The sequence below is a fragment of the Dendroctonus ponderosae genome, unplaced genomic scaffold (assembly GCF_020466585.1).
Source record: "Dendroctonus ponderosae isolate FM_Combo_2020 unplaced genomic scaffold, Dpon_F_20191213v2 Dpon_F_20191213_1, whole genome shotgun sequence".
NCBI classification, from domain to species: domain Eukaryota; kingdom Metazoa; phylum Arthropoda; class Insecta; order Coleoptera; family Curculionidae; genus Dendroctonus; species Dendroctonus ponderosae.
In genome coordinates, this window is record NW_026017110.1 from 53,351,674 (window position 1) to 53,369,537 (window position 17,864).

At 32.6% G+C, this 17,864-nt stretch overlaps 1 protein-coding gene across 11 annotated transcripts in view; it reads right to left on the reverse strand.

Moving 5' to 3' along the window:
* Positions 1-17,864, reverse strand: part of LOC109533797 (latrophilin Cirl) — a 128,126-nt gene that overhangs the window by 67,963 nt on the left and 42,299 nt on the right. For all 11 annotated transcript variants that reach the window (XR_002171560.2, XR_002171559.2, XM_019899216.2 and 8 more), the window contains exon 2: positions 9,685-9,784. Coding sequence is in view for 9 of the 11 variants with exons in the window: in XM_019899214.2 (XP_019754773.2) it covers positions 9,685-9,784 (100 nt within the window). In the remaining 2 variants the exon portion in view is untranslated. The remainder of the gene's footprint in view (positions 1-9,684; positions 9,785-17,864) is intronic.

The window sequence follows — 17,864 nt, forward strand, 5'->3', positions numbered from 1 at the left end:
TAATTTGACTGCAGGTTTTCCACGACGAAAGTAACATATTTTAACGCTCACAGTTAACGCCTGTACCTAACAGTGTACTTAACTACTGCACAATAGAGGCAAATTAATATCGAAACGGGAGAATGTGATTTATTTTCCCAATTAACTGTTTAAATTCTGAAAATTTAACCTCAAGTTTGCATCAACTTATTTGAATGCCATTTTGGCGGACAGAGCTCGTAAAAAGTGAACTGGTATTTTAAAGAGACACAAAATTTATCAACAATGAAAAATAAAGATTCCATAAAACTGTGCTATAACAATCCTAGGTGATTCCACAAAAATAAACCTTTTGAAATCTTCAGGAACAAAGGCTAAAACGGGCAACCACGCAATATGAAAGAAAATCTTTTGAACCACTCTCAGACATGAGTAAAATTTAATATGGCGTCTCAACTAATGACGTCACTGCCAAATAGTTTGGTACAAACTCTACCTATCTACTCTCTTGAGATTTTATTTTTTCATTTAACTCATAATTCACCGAATTTCCTTTGTCAATCATAAAGATATAAAAAGATTAATCAAGAATAAACGAAACAAACGACACAAAATAATATAATATTCATAAATCAGGTTATTTATGTTTTATGATAATTGCTGCTAAACCTAAATACCTGCAAGAAACGGGAAAATATCAGACAATACTTAATAAGTTTCAAATTATCAATGATAATAATGGAATGGTAATCAAGCACGCAAATACTTCATTTTGTTCTTTTAATGACTTACTCTGACTATATACTGAATACTAACTTTTTTGTAAAATCTGTAAACACTATCATTATTATTTACCGAATAACGTGTCTGTGAAATGTGTCAAATAGAGAAAAATAATTTCGAAGTATTTATACCTTAGTTCGTATGGATTTGATTGAATTCTCCTACTTAAGGCGACGATTAGAAATTATAGGAAGCAATAGAATACAAAAGATGAATTCCTTAACAATTATTCCCCATTTACAAATCCCCCGAACTAATTGTAATAATTCGTTTCGGTCTGAATTTCAGAACATTTGCTCAATATGTATTTGAATACTCTTAACGTTCAATGGATGAACGAAAATGATAGAAGTTAACAAACAAGATGCAAATGTTTATATGGGGTTAATTGAGCCAGTGTCTAAACGGACCATGTAAGCAACGCTTAGTTAATTTACATTGCTTTAGCGTTCCTAGAAGTCGGCCAAAACATATACATATAATTTTTAATAGCGCTTTCTGCATCAACTTTTGTTAGCTTGATATAACTTCGTCAAGAGCTGCTCAAAGCATAGTTAAATGTTTTCGAATATTAATTATTAATATCGAAATTCGAATAAGTTACGAAGACACCTTGAGTAGACAGAATCATTTACATATTGTTAACGTTGATCACGGAATGTTTGTCACTAGTATTAAAGAAAGTATGTAGTTGCCGTCACTTGCAAGCAAGTTTAGTTTTCTTGCACTAAAACAGTGTTCATTACCTCCTCGCTGCTGTTTATATATGCCGTTTTATCGTCAATAATATCACTTTAATTCACACAAACTGACCGTTAAACAATCGGGTCACTCACAGGATAAGGACAACAAAAACCGACAAGTCCGCTTATCACCGGTATGGTAAAAACAAACTCTGCATCTTATTTACGACAGTTTTGTCAAACACTACTTATCGCGTTTTCGGGGAAACCTTTATTAAATAGTAAATAGTTTATTATAAGTTTGGCTAATATTTGTCTAATTTCCTGAGATAGTCAGTCGGTTTGGCTAAAGGTTGTCCTATAAGTTGTGAAATCTATCACTGTAAAGTATTAATCATAAATGTACACAGTGCTAGTTTTTAATTTCGAATTAATTCAGTAAATCAAAAACAGTTTTTTCTTGAAATTTGCTCAGGCACATCAAAAATAATTTTAAATTGTGAACTTTTTAAAGTATGAAAAATGTGTATAGCGTGTTCCAAATTTGAGACATTTTTTAAAAATTACTACACTTTTTGTGACTATACTTTTCATGACTTCATGACTTTCCTTAAAAGGTGTTAACCCGTGTAGTAAATATAAAATTTGAATTTTCTTGTCGCTTAAAAGACATTTAACAATTTTTTTAACATTTTTTTAAATAAAAAGAGCGCAATTTAGAAGTCCTTTGATCTGATCTGCCTTTGATTTATTGAATTTATTCCAAGACACTCGCATTGCAGGTCTAAACAAGGTAAAGTGATATTTACAAAATCGGGGGTATTAAATACCCTCGATTTTGAAAATTTTTCTAAATATTGAAAGCGGATCAGATTTTGCAGGTAACATTTAGGAGCAAATTTTACTTATTGAGTTGAACTCAAACAGTACACATTATGGGAAATAACAAGTAAAGAAGAAGAGTTCAACTTTCGTTTTTTTTTGAAAAACTTCCAAAGTGATCCAATCTTTCCAAAGTCCAGCACTGTTAAACCTGCTTCCAAACAAGGTATCTTTTACACTTTTCGCACCAATAAAAAAATTACTTTAATCATTTTAATCAGTCTATATAAAAAAAAGCAGAAGAAATGAAGACATTTATTTTCGGTGCAACCAGCGAAAGCGAAGTCGAAAATCTGTTTATTTCGCTTCAATCTTTTTGTCCTTAAAAGAAAAAATAACGGATAAATTCAAAAAAGAGCACTATTTATCAATCTGTAATAAAAAACGTGAGAACAACGGTCTTTATTATAAAGTGAAACATTTTGAGGCAAAGTACCCAACAAAAAGGCTATGAAGTCATGAATCCGCGTCAAACATATGGAACATATCTACAACAGAAGCACAATTTGTCATAAGAAGTGGGTAGTTTTGATTTTAAACAGAATCTATATAAAAAACTTGATTAGACAATTTGAGTGAATTTATGATATCTTGTGCCCTATTTAGAGGAGAATTTAAATGCCGGAAAACAAGAAAATAATCTAAAGACATCAACATTTGTTAAGCGATTAGTAAAACTTCAAGAACTAATTGTATACAATTCTGGCATGTGAAGTGTTGACTTCACTTTGCCTATTTCTTCTTTTAAGCGGCAATATGAACAACATTCTAATGGTGTGAGGTCTAAGGTTGTGTTATCTTTATCGAGTCGAAGGTTAGAATTTAAAATAATGTTTGAAGAATTTTGTTATAAAGCTTCGGTGCGGTCCGTCTGTGTTTATGTTGCATATAACCCTGTTATTGTGTGGTCAGTTTATTAATTGCAAAGATTATTATTTAACTGCAGGGGTCAAATAGGTCGAGCTTTTTTTAAATTACCCCAATTAATTATTTAAATTTAATCGTTGGAGAAAAATAATAACTGGGAAATGCTGCTGCTATTAGATCTTAGAGAGAAATTTGGATTTTAATAGACTAAAACACTAGAGAATGATTTTGGAATTGGTTGTGCCTGATAAATTGCAAGGTTTTCGTCCGTTCCATCGGATGAATTGTGATTTGTATTGTTCGAAAATCGGTGGTGACAGAAATGGAATCCTTGACAACGCCTAAAAATCTTAAACAAAACTTTGTAGTCGTAGTTGTAAGCTTTGACAATTTAATTAAAAGTGAATACGTTCAATGTTAGTGATATTGCTGAATGTAAATGATTTCCTGCTATTGTTTATAGAAGCGATCAGGGAACTCCGCAATGCATATCCATCTAAGCACGCTTCTAACCATAACTTTATTTTGGATATTTGATGAAATCCTCGTATGTGTATGCGTAATTTAGGAGTCGGTCAAAATGGATTTGAACATTTCAATCCATAATTATATCCTTTAGTCAGCTTACATGCATGGAATTGTGGATAATGTATTCCCCAATAATGATGAAATCATGAGAATTGACAAACTAAAACGTATCAAATTCCCTAATTTAACTAGCAATATGAAATATGCAATATCGAAATATTAAACGTGTTTCATGTATTGCCAACTCTGATTCCCTGTAGAACTGTTAATTGATTCATTCAGAACGTTGAACTTTATTTGAAAGCATGCTATTTATAAAAATGTGGAATATAATATAGCGACACATTTTTGGTTTTTATGCAATAGGGACAAAAAGAAAAGTCTTCCTTGAATAGACCCAGTCATAAATCTCGGAATGACATCAGCATAGCGTCGAAAAGTATCGTTTGTTCGAATACATTTACACTTTTCTATTTTAGAATGGAGTTCGCCTTGTTTCAAAAGGCCCATGTAGCGGAAATTGTGTATTTGAGGGGAGAAGATTTACAGAGGTAATCACCCTAGGTTTACGATGTGTTTCACCCCTGTAGTTAAACTTTTGATGTATTTACCGATTAATCTTGGCTAACAAGAGAATATATCAAGCTACTTGTTGTATTAATTCGACTAGTAGAAGTGCTTTCCCAATAAATTGGGGTATTATAATGTTTATGTGATTAAATGTTTCACATCCTACTAGACAATTCCATTTCCGTAATCCTGCAATTTTGAGATAAATCAAATTTTAATCTTTCAAAATAGGAATCCAACGCAATCTGTTAAATAAAAAAAGCGGTTCCGCCACATTCGCTGTTCTTGGTCGGTGGCTTCGTCGTCGTAAAAAATTCAGTTGTTAATGGGCACAATAATTACATCCTGAAACACTAGGTCAAATGAACACTCCTAGCATCGTCAAATGTCCCTTATAATTTATGAACTACTGGGACTATCACGCTACTGATTTAGCGACATATGTATCATGGCTAGATAGCGTAAAAGAGGATTCACTAGGGCCATATGGTAGGCCATGTCAAAATATAAAACACATGTATCCACAAAAAGCCGGTTTTGTCAGTGTTCCGGATAAAATCAACTTCTTTCGGCGGCTGTTTGTTTAAGGTTTTCCGTCACTAAACGAAATTTATGTCAAACTAGATACTGTTTTTGGAGTGCGCCTCTTGTGATTCATTAAAAGGCAGTAAAGTCTTGTCACAACCTTCTGAACCCTTACGGAAATGCTGACAAAAAAGTAAATAGTTGAGCACTTGAATCCGTTGCAAAACTCGTCAGCCTCCTAAGAGTACTTCTATAAGAAAAATGGTCAGTGTGAGTCAGTTCAAATGAGAAAACGTGTGGGCAGAATACAATTTCCATCACGCTTCTGTTTCACTTTCCCAGATCCCCGCCAAAAAATTAAAAGGGAACCTGAAAAAGTACTCTAAAACTCATCTCATCAAAACCATTTACACCAAAATTAACATGCAATGACTGTTCCAGTCTAATGTATTTTCTAATGTGTTTCAAATCAACCCGCATGTATCCAAAAGTTTAGCTTTCAAACACCAGTCAAAAAACAACTTAACGCGAGCTTATTTACTATACTTCGTGGATTTCCAAAATTTAGGAATTTCTCATTATTCGATTTCGTTAAATTAAGAATTCAATAAAAACCAAAAGACATTCACATCGTCCAAATGGGTTAATGGCATAAGAAAAGTAATATTAATGATATAAGGAAACAAAGCCTTTTTGGACACACGGTTGAATAATTACTTAATGAAATGTTAGCAAGGCCATACCTTTTCTACATTTATATTAACGACCGTTTATAAAAAAACGACCTCGAGTGAGGCTATGGAAACTTAAAAGTATGTCTTTGATAGCTTCAGGCAGTAATATCAACGATGGCGTAACAAATGCAAACAAACATATTTCAAATTAACAACTGTTTCATCCAAGAATGTAGGCTGTTTGTTTATATTTTTCGTGTCATCGTTGGCATTGCAGTTTGAAGCTATGAGAGAAATGAGTGGTTTAAAAGTGTCTTCTGCGAGGTGTTTTTTTAATTAACGTTCGTTATTTATTTGCATTTTGTGCCACCTAGTAGACGGACTATGTATTATGGGGAATCAGCAATTATTAAAATTTGTGAAATGGTTTAGTTCCAACCCAATCTTTACTCTCATAATAGAGCATTTAAAATTTTACAAATTGATTACACATAGTAAATGTTCCAGTATATCCAAGTCAGATCGCCCAGATCGAACAGCTTAATCAATTGTAAATTAAGTATATGCCATTTAAAATGTGAAGACAAAAATATATTTTAATATAAATAATATTTCTACAAAACCGATTTACCGAGTGGTCTGAAAAGTTGGCTACAAATCGAGCTTTATTTCCAAATAAATTTAGTTGTTTAGGAAAATAACATAATTTATTGGATTAATAGAAACAAAACGAAAGTAGATAAACGATCTTCCTAGGTTCGTTCCATTCTATAAAATGTGTAGTTGTTGAAGAAAAACATTTTTTTTTTTGATAAATAAACCATTGAAATGTTTAATTACCTAATTTAATAAAACATAAAACTCAAAGCAGATGTAGAATTTGTCTACAGGTTAATAAAAAGGGGTGCGCGAAAATAATGAGCAAATAATCGAATAAAACATATCTTAAGAAATTGCAAAATTTTGCTAGCTTGGTCAAACTTAGTAGTTTTATGGCACAGTTGGATATTTACCGCTAATTGTGCTGTAATTAAATGTTAATATCTTATTGCCAACGGAACATTAAAGCATTCATAAATGCATGGCAGAAGTACCTACAGGTTTTTGTGTATGTCACGAGAAGCACTATCAGGACCGAACCTGTTAGTTCCAACCAGGAGGGCTTAGCTGATGAGAACTAATAGGTTCAAAACCGGTCCTGGGAGCGTTCGTTTGTGATCACTATATCAGCAAATTAACTGAAACCCTCAATAGCTAAAATCTCCATAGTAAGTGCATATCAATGTCATTAAATATAAATGTTTCGCCTTTTTCGCGTTTCAAACAATTAAAATCACTTTATGTTTATTAATCCGTTAAATAAATTTTATAACTATGTTCCGCTTCGTATTTCGGAACTAACGCATAAATTGTATTACTTTTGCGTTTATTATATCTGGCGCCGTAAATTTTATGGTAAATTTACTATGATTTGTCGCAATGCTTTTTTGATCTACTCGTAAAACATTCTATTAAAATTAAATGTTTTTTTATTGCTCATCGGATTTTTACCGTTAAAAAGTACATAGAAAGTATTTCATATTAAATTAATTATTATGTTGGGTATAGGTCACATAAAGCAACTAATTACTTGCGGTATGAATAGAGCTTTGTTCTTGTTAAAACTGGTTTGTTGACAAAGTTAAAGCAACTAAAATTGTGAAGTCGAGAGGAGGTGAAGTAAGAGCTTCTGGCTTGAGAACATTGCTCTAAGAAATTCAAACCGAATAGAATAGTTAATTAAATTTATTTTTACCAGATTGGTTGTTCTCGACATAAAACAAGTATAAAGTATAAATAAAGCTTCAACTCAGGGCTGTACGAAGCATCGCAGATTAAGTTTAAGGGCATTTTGGTTAAAGATAGAGACATAAAGCAGCTAATCACCGTGAGTCTTATTAAATAAAGCTTCACCCTTGTTAAAACTATTTTAGCAACGGAATTATGCTAGATATTACCTAAGGGCAAAGATGGAACAATTTATTCCAGCACGACTCTAGGATGAAATACACCATTATTTAAACGGCAGGTAGTCCAAAAACACAATTATGTACGGGATTAGGAAGCTGTTTAAAAAATATAACAGCAGTAACTCAATAGGCAAAAATAAAAAGTTTTATTATAATCGGAAATAAAAAATTAGGCCCATTAAAGTGTTTCAGCGTTTCTAGCTTGTAGACACCAATAGCTTCTTTACACAAAAGGGGTGAATATCAATGTTTTGTGAGAGGACAGCCTCTGTAATTAATTTCGTTGGATTATTGCGTCGACCAAAGCATATAGAGACACTGGGCGAGATGTAGGTTTGTTTGCTCAGCTTTAATTCTCTATCACTAATTTGAACACGTATATACTGTGTTTGTGGATTATACAAAACGGATGAACTATTTTACTCCATTGAGCAATTCTGTCACAACCTTGGTCAATTTTGTTTACATTTATGTTGAAAAATTCTCTCATGATTCAACTTTATAAACAATAACGACACGGATATGGAACAATTACACATAGTAATTGAATTACGGTCGAATGTAAAGCATTTAATAAATTGAATATTTCGTTATGCGCCGCTCTGTTTTTTTTATAATTTAATATTTTTCCACTGGTAATATATTATCCCCGCAAAAAATTCCGAAGCAGACAGTTTGAATGATCGATATATAAAAGGATTACATTAAAAATTGGGTTGGATCAGCAACCTCCAAGGGTTTATAAGGGAAAAACTTATTCCATCTCGAAAAGATAGATAGCATGTGCAGTTAGAAACTTTCAGTATATAAATATTATATAATGTAATTGCTATTCTGCATGTGAAAAAGGAAACAACGGAAAGTTATGAAAAGTGATCGAGTGATAACGGTCTGGCTTGTGATTAATATTAGAGAATCACACAATTTTACAATCAGTTAAAACATGTTTAAATTAATAGTCCTGGGCCAAAAATATGGCACTGATTAGCCTTTCTACTCCTGCATAAATACTTTGAAACTTATTCTGTAGTATTACATGTATGCATAATAAATATTTTGTCCACATATCTCTGACAAAGTTTGAATACTTGTTTTAAGATATTCCCTAGGCATTCACATCGACAAGTAAAACTTTTACTTTCCGTATGTGGTTAAAGTCTATTATTTTATGCATGAAATTATGAAACTTTGTAGGCTCAATGTCCATGATTAAATCCTTCAAAAGGTCCAACATTTCCTTCTATAGATACTTAATACGATTTATAATTATTTGTTGAACAACTTGTAAATATAACCGGGAATATATATTTTATTGAGATTACTAAGTAGCAAGAAAGTAAATAAAGGGGGAGCAGCGTGAACTGTAGGTCAAAACTTCGAACTTAGGGTGAATGTTTCAGTAATTACTCCTTAGTCAAGCAAATAAAATTGACTAATTTATAATGACAACGGAAAATAATTAACAAAAAACAATCTTATTAACTAAACTGTACAAGTTATACAATGTAGTGCGTAATTTTACTCTTCAAGACAAAAAATGAGAAATAACAATGGAATTGTTTTAGAGGCAGAAAATTGAACATGAGAGAATGATTAAGAAACCGGCATTTTACGAAGTCGGCAAATGTGAAAGAAATATAATGAAAATATTGAAGATTGACTAATGTACCACCTTTTGCATGTCTTCTTGGAATAATAAAATTCCCGTAAAAACTTTCAAGAACCGAGGCAGTAAAATATGTCATTATGTTTATTTGTTGGTGCTGTCAAATACCACATCAGTTAAGTATACCAACCACCATTAAAAGGTAAATAATCTTGAGGAATACACTTTGTGTCATTTTCGACTCTCGACTACATCAGAATTTTGATTACCTTGCAGAAAATCGCGGCACAACCAATTTGTGTTAAGTGTTGTTAAGTTGTCTTTCATAACACTCTTACTGTTAAAAATAATACTTTTTTAGGCATCAGCTTTCGCGGAAATGTCGCCGAAGCTTATAAAACCTTTATAGCATTCAACAATGAATTTCTTACTTTTGACGCTTGATGTTTTAGTGATTAAAAATAGGCATAATAATTTCCATAATGCTGAGCTGATTGTCCATAAAATGTATACTGTTGAATAGTTGGGATTTATGTAATTAAAAGCTAGTTTAATAGGAAATTTTATTAGGTACTTACCCAAAGCTTTTGCCGTCGCCTCCGATATAACAACGAACGAAAAAAGCAAAAGTAATAAACCAGGCCTAATTTTTCCATGCCAGGCCATGACACCGTCACCCTGAAATTAGAGATATCCATTAATTCATGAGTACTTTACGACACTACCATGTGTATAACACTTCGAATTTATTCGATGATGTAAAACCAATACTGAATTTGCAACTAAAGCCATCGATTCCTTCCAATAACGCCGTATTTAATACCTTGACTACTTTCAAGTAACTATTTTTTGGACAGCCAAGTTTACATAGGATGGTCACAGTAAACAGTCGAACCGCTAAGTTTGCACCGAAAAAAAAATGAGCTGTTTTCCTTTTACTTTCGCACCCAACACCGCTTCCCTCGTTAACTGAATGTAGGCAGGAGACGGTGTAATTGGAGGATGAATAAGTTAAGGAAAAAAATTGCTGTTGATCAAGTTACTGAGCATCTGGTACATTTGGTATTGTACATCTGAGCTGTTTCACCTAATAAAATAACGGAAATGTCTACATGTGACTTAATACAGTGTCTATAACTGCAGGGCATGAACGATTTAAAATTTCGCCTACAAGGTGTTAAAAAAAATAAGTTTTAAATATTTCTTTTTGAGAAAGGAAAGTTTTGCATTTAGATAATCAATTAGGAACTTCAGCTCGTAATGCAAACTGCTGTTGGATTGATTACAGTTGTTGAAGAAAACTTAGTGCATTTGAAAAGTAAATCGTAAAAAAATTAGCCTATTCATAGACTTGTCCTAACAGAAAGTTTCTTTCGTTAGATGTGTCTGAAGCTTTTCAATACCTTATCGTAACCATGTAACGGTCAGTAACTGTTTTTGGAGAAATTTAGTTCTGCAGATAAAGTTCCTGCAGGGTAGAAAATGAAAAACCATTTCTGAAAATTCGGCATGCTCTCAACTTTACAACAAACACAATTCCAAGATAAATGGCTTAAACATAGACCGTAGCTCGAAACGATTTTTAAAATTTTCGCATAGATCCGTTACCTACGGAGTGATCTAAATTTTCACTCTGAAGCACTAAATTTGCATGCAATGTGCAGATAAGTACACTTATCAACACACTAAAACATTGCAAAAGACAAAAAATGAAAGAGAATTTAAATGTTTAATTACTAAAGACATTCGACGTGTAAAATGGACCTACAAAAAATGTAACCCTGTAGATTGTCGCAACTATTGGCATTACTAACGACGCCCTTAAAATATCCCTTACGTTAAACCGAAAAATGAAATGCCATCAAGAAGTATCAGAACATGTAGTCTGTTTCCGAATATTTGAAATGATAAATGTTCGGCAAAGATCGATGCCAATTAAGGCGAGCAGAGGCTTGCTGGTAACAATTCGCAATCGAAAACCCAAAATCCAGTTGTATATTTTTTTTTCGAGAGGTCAAAGGGTTTTTTTCTGTAAACCGATAAACAACTTTTGCATATTTTCAAAACAAATGAAATTCCTCCGGTGAGACAAGCTGGCGCCAGGATATTTGATTCAGCAAATTGGAAACCGATTGGAGGAAGTAAATACAGTAGAAAAACAAACCAACGATTTAGCTCTGAAATTAACCGTATCTTTTTCCATGAAAGCGAAATAGACTTGTCAGTTCAGTATAAAAGGCTATATCAAATGTTCCACCCCTGACTTACATCTTGTAATCCCAGACTATTAAAGCATTTTTACGATAAACATAACAAAAGAGAGAATTGTACCATTATCACGCAAAACATTGTAATTTTGCGATCTGCGGGAAAAACCTTTCGGTTGGAATAAAAAAAGTTTTATATCAAAAACGCAAAACCGACTCTAGAACTATATTAGGGTAGAGGAGCCGAATAAAGTACAGGAAAAAAGCAGCATTTTATAAATTTGATTAATATGAGTCAAGCACGCGAGGAAAGTTGTGTAAATCGCTTACGGAACATAGAAACTAGCACTATCGTTGGGACCTGCAATTTGGCATGAATACAAGGACCCATGTTTCTTTCAAAGAGGCTTTAGATTTATACATTAACGTTAAGAATAGATGCAGTTAAGGATTTTCCAACTTTTAACCGCTTTCTTTCTTTGACTACCATTCATTGTAGCACGCTTAAAAATTAAAAAATTATTGCACTAAAATGTTTACTCTCTTCGTTCCAGTTCTTTTATATAAATTTGCCCTTATTTGAAAAACTTAAATACTGAGATTATTGACGTTCATTATTTGTATTTGTCGAATGAGAAATCTGCAAAGAGATTAATTACTTAAGGAATCAAAATATTGATAAACTGGTGGTTTCTAGATCTGGACTAAATATAATTGTATTGTATCTATTAATAAGACCTTATTAAATACAATGCATTTGTCGATACTATTGATTTGCTTCGCCCTTAAAAAGCTTCGAAACTGACTTTTTAATATCATAAGTAAGTGGTTTATTATTAAAGGTTTTGAGTTGACTGATGAGGCGGACATTTAAAAAAAGCTTTACTATTCCCGGATCGGATCGCTGCCTCGTGCTATGCTATTTATTAATGATATTGAAAGGTCTCATAAGCGATTTTTTTTCCCAAAGAGACCTTTTTCAACCCATTTCGAGATTAATTATTTGATGGAAGCTATGGAACATATCGATTATTTTAATTGAAAAACTCAGTTTGACGTTTCTTCATATGAACATCAATTATATGTTCCGTTTCGGATTGTGAATGGCATGGCATTGACTAATAAATCAATAATTTTTCACCATATGTAATTAATTAACTCAAAACTATTTTGCAATATACGCTTTCCAAGTGTTACTTAACAAATTAATGGTTTGCTAATTATTGGTCAAATTAAACAAATCAAGAGCTTAGCTTTTAAAATGCCATCCAATATTTTACCGATTGTAAACTGAGGATTTTGCTAATACTACAGAATTATAAATGTGCAAATTATTCAGGACTCGTACAATGGTTGGTATGTTTAAAGAAAACTAATTTGAGGCAAAATATTGCCTGGACAAGGGAGCTATTTTCCACATCGTTAAACTTTCACAATTTTAAATAGAGAAATCGTTACATTGGCAAAGTGTGTGTTGTTTTTCTGTGCAGTTTTACTGGATTATATGAGAATCTACCCAGGGTGCTTCCTCATATCTTGTCACTGGCCCTTCATCACTTATTTAAAACAAATGGTGAAAAGTAGAAAATACAAAAATTGTTTATTGATACTAAGATTTTTAAAATTGCAATAGCAACAAATTATGGTAGCCTTGCAATACGACAAACAAACAAAAATCATAGACAAAATAACGAAATTTATTGCTACTATAGATTTAAAGTCAATAAAAACAATAAGATTAAAATCAGTGATTTTCTATATGACCTCTATTTCAATTTAATCTAAAACGTTTTGAATATATTGGTAGTGATTCAGATTAATATTGTTAACTGCATTCAGTGGTCACCAAAATTGGCATACTGGGCGTTAAAAAATGCCATTTTATATAGGTTTCGCATATTTCTGACATCTTCACTGTTCATAGAAAATTTTGCCTCATTTTAATTTCGCGCCCGATAAAACCTCCCGATACGAGATTACGGTCAGACAGTAGCATTACAAAACAAAATAATTATTTCTTTTAGATTTTTAATCATAACTTTGACGCCTGGCGTTTCGAAAACCACTCAATTTTGGTTTAAACAATATATGTTAAAGAAAAGAAAAAACATTAAAGAAAATTAATTCATGCCAAATTTTCACACTTACGTCTCAAGATGTTAGAATTTTATTTCAGATTTATCAATTTTTCGTAATTGCCACGTAACTTTAGTATTTGCCACTATTCAATATTTTTTTTTTAATAAATGATCAAGGACGGTCAATTAATGTGGACTTAAATTTTGAAAATGCAAATGAATGAATGAACAATTTCATTCTAATTCTCATTCAGTATAACTTTGCCCACTCAGGGCGATCTCTAACTTGAAAACGTCGGAAAATTATCTGTCGGTATTTTATTTCTGATTGCAAAGAGATTGATATTTACAAGATTTGCGATAACTAAATAAAAGCTTCCAAAAACCTTTTCACAGTGAAAAGCGTGCATAAATGCCACTTCGCTCAAACATTTTTACTCAATATGTTATAAATAGAATGCTGTATGACGAATGGGTACAATTCGGGAAATAAAGCTAGAATTGAACTTCATCTAGCAATTTGCTGAAAATATAAAAACGTGGTGTTATAACGCTAAAAATATTGCGGAGGTTGTTTGGAAATTCGCAAAATGTGGTGCCAAGCCAGGCCAGGTGATACATGCGATGGATACTATTGCCATGTTTTTAATTGTTGATTGATGTTGAAACGATGCGGAAACCCGGAAATCGGAAATTGAGAATTGATGGACGTAGTCGGTTCGGGTTTCTCTATTTATCAATGGCATTGAAAACGTCAGTGTCGCATTAATTCAACTTTTTAGATAAATACGATCGGCAAACAGATCGCTCTTGTGGTTCAAAAGTCACACCGCCGGCAAAAAGCTAATATTAACCTTGAACCAACTTTCTGGTTCCAAAAGAAAGAATATACACATATCTAAATACATTTCGGTTAGGTCAACTGAGCTCGGCTTAACATGTATCGACGTGATAATACAGAACCTTTCTTTCGAACAGGTAGTTTTCAGTCGCCCTAAACCAGATGTCATACCCGAAATATCTTAGAATTCCATTCTTACCATAGTATGAGGCTTTTAACTCATAATGAGAACTATGCGCTTTAACACATTCATAAAAGGCTTTTATTGCTAGGAGGGCTTGTTTGTTTGCACCTACGAACGCCGTTTGTTTTATTCTTTCAACTAGCGTGAAAAGGATGCAATAGACCAGCAAAGTGAAATCTATTGAGATGCTATTACACAGTGCCTGTTGCAACATGTTGGGCTCGCTCACCAATAAAAAAGCAGCAAATGTCGCGTTTGACCTATCACTGAAATTTTTTAACGCCTTTGTAGGTGTCGGTTTTTTTTTATTATGGGCATGTTTTCCTCGATTCCAACGTTTCAAGTATTTCATTAAATAAGAAGCAATTTATACTTCACACATCGGTTCCACGTCAGGAAGTTTGGGTCTTGAGTTTTTGTTATTTATTGTGGCTCGCTTATCCAGGTGCTTCTTTCGGTTCTAAATGCACAAATTTGTACTCAGCCAGAACCAGTTGGTTGGTTGTTCTTCCGGTCGTTTAACATTCGAAATGGAACCCGTCACTTTTCTACAAACTGAAGTCCCGGAAACCACTGGAAATTAGCTTTTTGTCCATATAATTTCACTTAATATTGATAATTGAATATTTCATGTTATTAACTTCAAAGGGCCGTGATTAAGCTGCAAATGGCTCTGTAAATGATGAAGCATGATCCGTCGGATTTGCATCGAAAACATTTAAATTGTATATAGTATTTATCGGTAGTCAAGATGAGCATTGAAAATTGCAAGCCAGTCACGACTGAAACTAAATCAAGTTATTTAAAATGTATGCAATGTAATTTACTTAAATAAATATAAGCAAACTGCGCTAGAATTCCAAATTATACTCATTGTTAATTGAACCACACTTTAAAGATCAATAGAGTCAATAGAAACTCAATTGTTGAATAAAATTATTAGATTTTAATTTCAGTCAGTTTGAAAATCTGGTGCCTACTTTCAGTTCTGAGTAACAATAAACCCATATATTTTTGTTTCCTTACTTTTAAGACATATTTATAGCTCTATTAAATCAAATGGCGATAAATCATATGTGAAGTCGTAACACGTATTTCTGTTAAAGTTCTGTTGAACTGTAGTAAAAAAACTACTTTTAATTGCTCTATTTTCTATACAACTATGCACTGGCCAAGACACTGGGACAAAGATTTCGGTCAAGTGTAAGTGAGACTAGTAAAGCAGGATATCGCTAATGTGGGCATTAGCTAAAAAAATATATTGTATAGTTTATTTAATTCAATTTTATTTGGTTATTAAGTGACTGAAATACTCACTGCTTAAGAATATTCGTAGTTAGGATATTAATTAGGAGAGTCTCTGGAGGTGTAATTATTCCTTTTCGAAACATATCGAATCATTTCGAAGACACACAAAACTCTGTGCTTTAAATAAATACGAATTATTTGTATTACCCATTAATATCATCTTGAAATCAAACTGCTATCAACATATTTGCTCAAAGCAGCTATTAGCAGTTTGAAATATAATTTTCTGTTCCGAACAATGTACGGTACACACGATTTTGCCATATTATTAATCATTTCCTTTATGTATGTTAATGAAAATTTTAAAATAAAATGAAATTCATACATTAAATTACTGCACAGAAACACGGAAAAAATCGTTCTGCTTATGGACGTTAGACCGGTTTTTAACCCAAATAAGATTTATCCTCTTATATTTCTCACACTACGTTGGAATGTGATTCGATTCAAGGCCAGTCCATAGTAGTAAGTTATAATCTTGATAAAAACTGGGCGGAAACAAAATCAATTAAACGAAAAAACTTGTTTCCAAATTAGAGTTTTACAAAAGTACAGGGCATTTAAAAAACATGGGAATCTTACAAGCTTTAGTGACTGTATCAGTGCGTGCGTGATGTTAGTCTAGAATTGATGTTTTGAAACAATCTAAGCGATTCATCTGGACTGCATCGATGATTTTTTAGTGATTAATTGGAGTGAGTCCCTGATAGCACATTTGAATTTAAATTATAACAGGATGGTCGCCTAAGAATAAATAAAAAAGGATTATTCAGCTGAGAATATGCTGTATAATATTCTACCTACTATTTTTTACGGAAAAAAAATGTAATTATCATCTGGTCGTAGATCCACTGGAGCAATGATTAGTTAATAAAATTAGAATGTTAAACACGTTTGCAATTAAGCAATCAATAATCAATTAATGCCAAAAAGCATACTTTCAGATAACACAAATTTGGAGTTTGATATGTATTGAAATTATTTGCATAATTTTAATTTTAATTGATATATTAATTAATTATAGGCGTTTTGGAAACGGTGCTAGAATGCTCACTGTAAATGGTTGTATTAGCATCTGTGTAAGCATTTGTAATCATACCTAGATATTGTCAATTTTTTCGTTTGCTACAGCTTCTACTGTACAAGATCTAATTGGGCATCTGCATATGCATAACGTCTTAGAAGTAGATTGGCTACAGACAATACTAATTAAGGGTAAAAAATTAATTGCTGGAACAAACTCATCAGGATTTACAAATAAGTGGCGCGATTTCCCAGATAAAGCAGGTACAATGCATATTTGCATGCCTCCAATTAAATGAAGTGGTCTATTGTTATCAATTGTGGTATTTTACGAGCTTTACAGACGAATAATACAAAAAAACCTTTCGTCACAGATTTATGTTACTTGACTTCCCTATTCTTTGCGCCGAGATTCCAAAATTTATGGATGTATAGATCTTGTTGATAACGACATCTTATGTAACGACATATTAGTTATGGCGCCGGAATTTTAAAATCCCGGCTAAAAAGTATACTTTTATACGTGAAACTCATCGTTTATAACGACGTCGGATATTATGTCGAAACTAATATATTGACGGAAACGGTGGCAACATTTTAGAGAATGATTATATTTTGCAAGTAAAGGAGGGAATAAATGAAAGTGAGCAACAAGAGTCATTAATACAAACTGCAGTGGAGATAAAAAAAACAGTTAACGGACAGAGATACTCCAGAAGGAGACTGATGAATTCCCAGTTTAATAAATGAAGTCGCTAGTATAATAGTATATTAGATGTCTTTAAAAGAGCGCAATGCGATGCGGGAATTGCGATCAAATAGGGAGATTTTACAATTTTTGTCAATTTCAGGATTCACTGACTACTAAGACCAAAGTGCAAAAATAAATAAATTGCTGCCATGGCCTCATGATGGATAACTCTAAAAGTAATTTCAGATTTGCAATCTCCGCGTAAACCTGTATCAGTAAACCAAAAAGGAAAAATTGAGATCGCAGAGGAAACTGAATAATTAGAGAAAAACAGACTCGACTCTTTCAGCGAGCTGCATTTGAGTTAAATTTTATTTTTCGTGTTTTCATCAACTAACGCCTATCATCACCAACGCTGATTTGACC